The 8,270-nt window shown below is 47.3% G+C and overlaps 1 protein-coding gene across 1 annotated transcript in view; it reads left to right on the forward strand.

The window, feature by feature from the left end:
- The first annotated feature begins 527 nt into the window (after positions 1 to 527).
- SAMD12 (sterile alpha motif domain containing 12) overlaps positions 528 to 8,270 on the forward strand; it is a 270,158-nt gene continuing 262,415 nt past the window's right edge. Inside the window, exon 1 of the mRNA XM_018553346.1 lies at positions 528 to 645. Coding sequence (XP_018408848.1) covers positions 633 to 645 — 13 coding nt within the window. The 5' untranslated portion in view covers positions 528 to 632. The remainder of the gene's footprint in view (positions 646 to 8,270) is intronic.

Consider the following 8,270-nt stretch of genomic DNA (forward strand, 5'->3'; position numbering starts at 1 on the left):
TCAGCTGCCCTCTTCAATTCGTTCAGTTAACCTTTGAGAAAGAAAGCGACAAGCTGATTGGTTGCCATGGGCAACAGCTCCAAATTCCCCTCTGTATTTATTGAAAAATATTTCCTGTACACAGACTCTACAGACTAAACAAAATCTCGTTTTTCCAGCAGGGCAGCTCCTCCGTTTGCGGTCCTCGTCTCACTCAGCATGCCTCTGCCAGTGCCACCTGAGGAGGAAGTTATTAAAGGAAATACTTGCACTTGCTGTCAAATTCAGCTCCTGGAGCGAAGCATTCTGGGGAATGTAGTCCCTGGCGACACACACCCCCCTAATATAACCTCACCCTCAACCAAATCTTTTCTATAACTATAGATATAGCTAATGTGCATTGCTAGGTGTCAGTTATTCAATAAAATGCAATCTGATGGACTTCATCCGCACGCACCCTTGCACAGTACGAGGCTCCCTGAACTCACAGGACTACATTTCCCAGAAAGCCTTGCGCCGGTTCCCAGGCTCGCTCCGTGCAGGTTCCCCTTAGCAGGGAAAGCAGAAATACATCAGCAGCTGTGTAGAATAAGAGGCAGATGGTGCCCGGGCTTCATCAGTAATGATGTGTGTGGCAGGACAGTGCTGAGATCATGGCTGTGGAAGGTGAGTGATTGTTGCACACCTCTCATGATGGTCTTTTTTTTGTTATTATGTTGCAATGTGCATGCTGCAGGATGTGCTGTGAGTGTTGTCATTGCTATGTGATGTCATGGATCAGTGTGGAAGGGGTGCAGGCTCTGGTCATCAGCCAATCACCAGGCTGCATCATGACGTCATGGAGGCTGCAGATGCTGCTGGCATGGTCAAGGGCTGGCAGGGAACGTTGGCATTATCCTCTGGGTGCAGCCGGTATGAATGGGTGCCCGCTGATCACTAATTTATTACAGATGCTACTTTTATTCTGCATTTATATTGCTTTGATTTATAATGTCTATCGGCTCTCTGTACCTGATCAACATTGGCGCAGCCAGCCAAATGCATCATAGCATTGTGTATCCGCCCCTTTTTTTTAGATTGTAAGCTCTTTAGAGCACTTTGTTTTAAAAAAAAAATTGTTATAGGGTCCATTCACACCATAGCATTGCGCTAATTGCACGCTAACATGCAACGCACCTACATCGCAGCAACTGCGTCACATTACCATTCATTTGAATGGCACCCCAAGCGCACCACTGGGCGCCGCAATATCTTGCATTGCGGCTAAAAAGAAAGAAAAAAAAAAAAAAGTAGTGCCTCTGTCAATCAACCTGCCGCCAACTTTTACTCCTCGAGTTGTTCGCTTTGCAGGCGGAACAAGGATTTGCTTGGTTGCTATGGGCAACAAGCATGACTGAACACACTGAAGTGAGAAGCTGATGGGCAACTGCTCCAGAGTCTGCCTGCTCCAGTCTTATTGGAGGGAATTTATCAACAATGGAGCAGATAGAATCTGGAGCAGTTGCCCAGGGCAGCCAATCAGCTTTTCTCTTCAGTTTGTTCAGTTAACCTTTTGAAAATAAGAGACAAGCTGATTGGTTGCCCTGGGCATCTGTGTTTCCTTGAACAATATTTCCTGTATTGTACTAAAATCAACCTGTCGCCAACTTTGCGGTTTGCAGATGGAACAAGGATTTAATTGGTTACTATGGGCAACAAGCATGTTTTTCCTTGTTAACACACTTTTTGAACAAGCTATGACTATGAGCCCATTCACACCATAGCGTCACATTAGCTGCACAATTGACACATGCTACTGCACAACGCAACTACAGTGCAGGAGGTGCGTTGCATTACCGCTCATTTGAACGGCACTCCAAGCGCTCCTCCCGCCAAAGTGCGCCCGACCTCGCTGCATGCACTCCTTTTTTTTAGCCTCACTGCAACACATGGTATTGCAGTACCGCGTGTTGCAGCGAGGTCGGGCGCACTGTGGTCAGAGTTGCACAGCTTCCTCCGTAGAGAGCCTTGTACCTCCCTTCATACAGAGCCGTGTAGGTGACTTTAATGCAATGCTCAATGCAATAGTTGTGCAGTATTTTAGTTGACTCCATAGAGAGCCGTGTAGATTCCTTTTATAAGGAGCTGGGTAGTTTACTGTATAGGGAGCCGTGTTGCTTACTTACTAAACAGTCGTGTAAATTACTCCATAGAGAGCCGTGTAGCTTCCAGCATAGAACGCTTTGTAGCTGCCTTCGTAGAGGGTCTTGTAGTTTACTCGGTAGGGAGCTGTGTAGTTTACTCGGTAGGGAGCTGTGTAGCTTACTCGGTAGGGAGCTGTGTAGCTTACTCGGTAGAGAGAATTGTAGCTTACTCGGTAGGGAGCCGTGCAGCTTACTCGGTAGGGAGCCGTGCAGCTTACTCGGTAGGGAACTAGACTGAGCAACCTAAAGTGGACCTATCAGTAACTTTAGCAGTCGGCAGGAATAAATTCCTGACATGTCACCATATACAGTAACAACTTTTCCAGAAACGTTCCACCTTTTAATCATTAAAAAGCCACCAGTCACTTTGCCAAGGTCAGTCCAGTCACTTTGCCCAGCCTGGGTTGATGTCATCAGTCTGCTGCAGGCAGGAGGAAGCATTTGCTTGTTCGCCTCTCCCCTAGTAAACAGACTGTGACAATGTAAAGTCACCGAGTTAGAAGCTGCAGCAGGGGCTGATCAGTGTCAGACATTTATGAACAGTCAAGAACTTCACAGGGACCAGGAATTATATGACGTGCCATCTCTGAGCCAGCATGTCAGTCCAGGAAGTAGATGGTGACCCTGGATGATACCCAAAAAAATCTGGTAATGTCCTTCTGGAGAGAAAAGCAGATGAAGGCAGACTATGGGAGGGTATACTGTATCCCGGGGACAGGGACTGAAATGTGGGTAAGTATGCAATTATATTGGCTGATAAAAGGACTGGAGCTGGGTAGGGGAGGGGGGCATCTATGCAAAACACTCACTCCATACAGATTGTGTCTCTATGCACACTCTATGGAAGGACCATATGAGGAACACTCAATGGGGTAAAAGGACTGTATGAGGGGGGTTTGATGTGGGCGGCATTGTATAGGGGAAAGGACTCTGTGGGGTCAGGGGACTCTATGGGGATAGTATTTTGTAGAGGGTAAATTGTATGAGGGGGACTCTATGGGGGAGCACCAGAGGGAGAAATAACTCTATGAGGAGAACTCTGAATGCAGTATATTATGGTGGAAGGACTGTAGGACGAGAACTGTATTGAAGTAGAGGAATGTATGGGGGCAACATCATATGGGGTAAGGACTGCATGAGGGGGGCTCTGTGGGGAAGAACTGACTGTATGAGAGTATATTTGATGGGGAAAGGACTGTATGAGGGAGACTCTATGAGGGAGACTCTATCTGGAAAGTGTTGTATGGGTGCACATTTCTAGGGGGGAGGACTATATAACTGGGACTCTATAAGGCCAGCACCCTATGGATGAAGGACTGCAGGAGGTGGTAGACTATGGGGGCATAACTTTATAGAGGAAGGACCAAGGAGGTCCCTAGCCTAGCTGCCTGAGGGGGTGCTTGTGGTGCAATGGGGGAGTCAGGACACCAGCCAGACCATCCCGCTCAGCTCCTGGCCACCAGTGATGTCACTGGATGCCAGAAGCGAGCAGGACGTTGGGCAGGGAGATGTGTATGGCCCTTGCATATCTCCCCGCCCAGGCTCTTAGCAACCTGGGACACTCTGGAAAGGGGGTGGCAGGCACACTGCAAACATTGTGCAGCCATGCTGCTCTATCTATTCCCTCCCACATGACCCAAAGGGATGCTGCGTTGGGAAAGAGCCTTGGGCTGCTTCATTATAAGGACAGCCCTGGGTAGGACTGTATGAGGGGTTCTCTGTATGCATAGCACCATATGGAGGAATAACCTAATGAGGGTACCAGAAGGTATTTGATGGTGGGGGGGACTGTAGGAGTGGGGCAGCATCGTAAGGGGGAGGACTGTATGAGGGAGAATTTGTTGTGGCTTCTCATAGATGTGGAGGGCTGCATAAGGGGGACTCTGTTGGGGCTCCTACTCGTAATAGGGGAGGACTGCATGAGGGGCATTCTGTTGGGGCCCCTCCACCTTGGGGGGGTTGCATGAGTGGGACTTTGTTGTTGGGGCTCCTCGTAAGGGGGGGGGGGACTTCATGAGGATGACTTTGTTGGAGTACTCACTATTGAGGAAATACTATATCAACATATATTCTACAGGGGCAGCAATTTATGTAGGAAGGGCTGTATGAGAGAGACTTTGGAGGCAGCTTTGTGTGGGGGCGCATTGTTCTGAGGAAAGGACTCTGGAAGAGAAGCACCCTATGGAGAAAGGATTGTATGAGGGGGAACACTATTGGGGCAGAACTTTGTACAGGAAGGACTTATGAGGATGTACACTATGATGGCAGCCCTGTATTTGGGAAAGACTATATAAGAGATTCTATGGACAGTATTTTATGCTGGAAGGACTGTGTGAAGGGAGCAGTACTTTATTAAGGAAGGAATGTATAGGGAGGGATCTATGGGGCAGCACTATATGGGGAAGGACAGTATGGGGTGATAGGGGTAAGCAATGTATATAGACAATGGGGGGAGTACAAAAATGGCAGCCACATATTGGGGCACAAACATGATTTAACCACAGCCTCTTTAAACCTCATGCATGCCTCCGTGCCTGGGAAAGGGAGGCAGGTGTACCTACTTCTAATCTGGAAATATCGGAGGGTGTGAAATCGGCCTTTGTAAAATGTAACAGCTGCTTCGGTGCATAAAACCCCTGAGCCATGTCCTTGTTTTACCTGCCCAATGGGCTCCTTTACATGGATGCTCGAACGAGCATCTGTGTTTTATTGAACATAGCTTGTGTGGGTGGAACAAATCAGCGTGCGGGTATTTTTTCAGCAGATGACAAACCAAAAATAGCCGGCCCGCTTGTTTTCCTCATAAAATTCATAATTACATTATGTGCTTAAACTATCGTGTACGAAGTGCATAAAATAACGGCGAGCCGAGTCCTTTTTATATGCACTCTCTGATTTTGTCGCCAATAACAGAAGCTGTGCAAGGTGACATCCCCAATACAGATGAGCACATTGATTTTGATCACATGAATTTCATTGTCTGTGTTTTCCACGGCACACACATTCATGCCAGGCTCACACCTGGGCGATCCGTGACCACCACGATTCCACCCATGCAATCGCGCACGATCACAACTGAAAAAAACATGCGTCGCAAAAAAAGGTACATGTACCTTTTTTTCAGCGATTTGCCGCGTGGATATAACCACATTGAAATGAATGAGGCTGCGCGGCAACTGCTGTGTGCAACCGCACACGCTCGCGTGCTCCCTGGATCGGCCAAGTCTGCACCAGCCTTATATGCCCACGTGGCTACATTTGGTCAATGACATTGATCTTCTGTGGCTCTGGGGCTAGATTTGGTCAATTACATTGATCTTCTGTGGCCCTGGGGCTAGATTTGGTCAATGACATTGACTTTACATGGCCACGTGGCTAGATTTGGTCAATTACCTTGATCTTCTGTGGCCCTGGGGCTAGATTTGGTCAATTACATTGACCTTACATGGCCACGAGGCTAGATTTGGTCAATTACATTGATCTTACATGGCCACGTGGCTAGATTTGGTCAATTACCTCGATCTTCTGTGGCCCTGGGGCTAGATTTGGTCAATTACATTGACCTTACATGGCCACGAGGCTAGATTTGGTCAATTACATTGATCTTACATGGCCACGTGGCTAGATTTGGTCAATGACATTGATCTTCTGTGGCCCTGGGGCTAGATTTGGTCAATGGCATTGACCTTACATGGCCACGTGGCTAGATTTGGTCAATGACCTTGATCTTCTGTGGCCCTGGGGCTAGATTTGGTCAATGACATTGACCTAATATGGCCCGGTGGCCATATAAGATTAGTGGTGTCAACATAAGCATCCCACCCCCCGTAATGTGAAGCTGATTTGGTGGGTGTCCCCCTGTTCTTTCTGGGCCCAGAGCAGCTCAGGTTAGGACCAGACCGGGCTTGGCCCAGAGGAAGTCTTTTCTTAGCAGAGTTTGCTCTATGGTGTTCCCCTTGGCTCTTCTCCTGGTTGCTATATAAAAGGTTATGTAGGGAGGTAAGGGGAAGAGTGAAAGAGCTGGGCCAGCACAGATAGTAATTAGACACTTCCAGAAGAGGAGAGAGCTATGATGTGGGAGGGGGTTGTGCTTGGGAATTAACTAACCTTGAGCAGTCAGTTTTTTATTAAGTTTAAAGTCACTTTAAATTGTTTATGGAAAGAAAAAAAACTCTGCAAGTAAGCATTTCAAATGTTACATTTTTCTGTGCATCTACCTGCAGTTTTTTTTTCCAGTTGGACTCATGGGTCCCTTTTGATGTGCCTTGTCACTTGTGGACAGTCATGGGTAGGTTATCACACATCCTACAACACTGTACATCAGTGAAGTGCCGTGCCTTCTGCGCTGGGTGAGGCATCCCCCTGTCCCGCCGAAGCCTCGTCCCCACTTGGTAACTAAGCTGTGTGGGGAGGAGACAGGGAGGAGCCTCCCTGTCCCTCATTTGCTTGTCACTGGTGAGGCATCGAGATCGATGTCCTCACTTTTTTTTAACTTTTTTTTTAAAATGACAGCTTGGACCAATGGCGCTTTGCCATTGGTCCAAGCCATCCACAGAGCTCACGCCTCCCTTTTTTCAACGCCTCCCTGTATTTAACAGGCAGCGCTGCGTCCATGACAGGTTACACAGCGGGGAGGATTTCTCTGCTGTGTAACCTGGAACAAACCGATCTGAATGGAGAAAAAGCTGCCTTGAAGCTGACACCTTTTTTTTCTTCATAATACTAGGTGAGGCTCTGCTTCCCTTTCCGCACGTCCTTGCTATACATTACAATGCACAGACAGCTTCTATTGTTCATTTGACTCCGGGACTTTACCTGCTGGGGAATTCTATAGCCCTCGGCCCTCATATTGTTTCGATTTTTTACTTTTTTTTTTCTTCCTGAATTGCCTCCTTCGAGCATTAAACTTGATCCTAAACAGCAGACAGAGGAATGTATCACCTCAGTGAGACTGAAGCTGGCCATACACCTTACAATTATCTGCAGATTTTCTATGGTCAGATGGAAAAGGTGGACGGAGTAATCTCCACCTGGGCCAATCTGTTGCACTTTTTCCATCTGACCACAGAAAATCGCTGGAGGGACGGATGAAAACATCAGGAAAGAAGAGCAAGATCGGATTAAGAGACATCATTTAAGGTTTGTGCTGACATTAACTTTGGGGTGGAGGAAAAAAATTATCCTTTAACCCCATTGAGAATCTTTGGGATGTGCTGGAAAAGACTTTACGCAGTGCTCCGTCTCTCCCATCATCACTACAAGATCTTGGTGAAAAAATAATGCAACTCTGGACGGAAATAAATGTTGTGACATTGCATAAGCTTATCGAAACGATGCCACAGGGAATGCGTGCCGTAATCAAAGGTAAAGGCGGCCCAGTGAAATATTAGTGTGTGACTTCTTTTTGGCCAGGCAGTGTACATTATGAAGAGATACTGAGAACTAGGGATGCAACGATACCGATACTAGTATTGGTGCCGATGCCGAGTAATGCTCCAATGCCTAGCCCGATACTTCCGGTATTAGGAAGCCGGGCGCCGCATCATTACACAGTGCCTGGCTTCCTGATTGGCCAGAAAGCCTGCTCCATGCTTTCTCGTCACCTAGTGACGAGAAGCACGGGGACGGCTTCCCTGCTACTCGGGAAGCCGGGTGGTGAGTCCTTACATGCCGCCTGGCTTCCTGAATGGGACTTTCTGTAGGCAGTATTCGGTATTGGCGCGCACCGGAAAAAAAATATCGGCACTCATACCCGGTACCGAAATACCGGTATCGGTGCATCCCTACTGAGAACTACATCCAACGTACAGTTCATGAGAAGTACTACTGTGTATCCATATGCAAGAAGAACAGATACGGAGAAGCCTTGCTGAATAGGAAGGTTCAAAGACTTACAAACTATGAAGGCCCATTGACTAATCACAAGACAGATGATTGCGTAATCCAGGTGGCAACTCACTCTCTAATTTTTGGGGAAGTCCAACAACACATTATGGGTACCATGAGCAATGAGAAACTCATTAAGACCATTCTTAATGATACTGTCTCAAAATTCTTCTAATGTTTGGTCCCCCTGGATTGAATACCTTTTTTTTGAATTGGTGGCTT

This window comes from Nanorana parkeri, unplaced genomic scaffold, assembly GCF_000935625.1.
Source record: "Nanorana parkeri isolate BGI_ZX_2015 unplaced genomic scaffold, ASM93562v1 scaffold117, whole genome shotgun sequence".
Lineage (NCBI taxonomy): Eukaryota > Metazoa > Chordata > Amphibia > Anura > Dicroglossidae > Nanorana > Nanorana parkeri.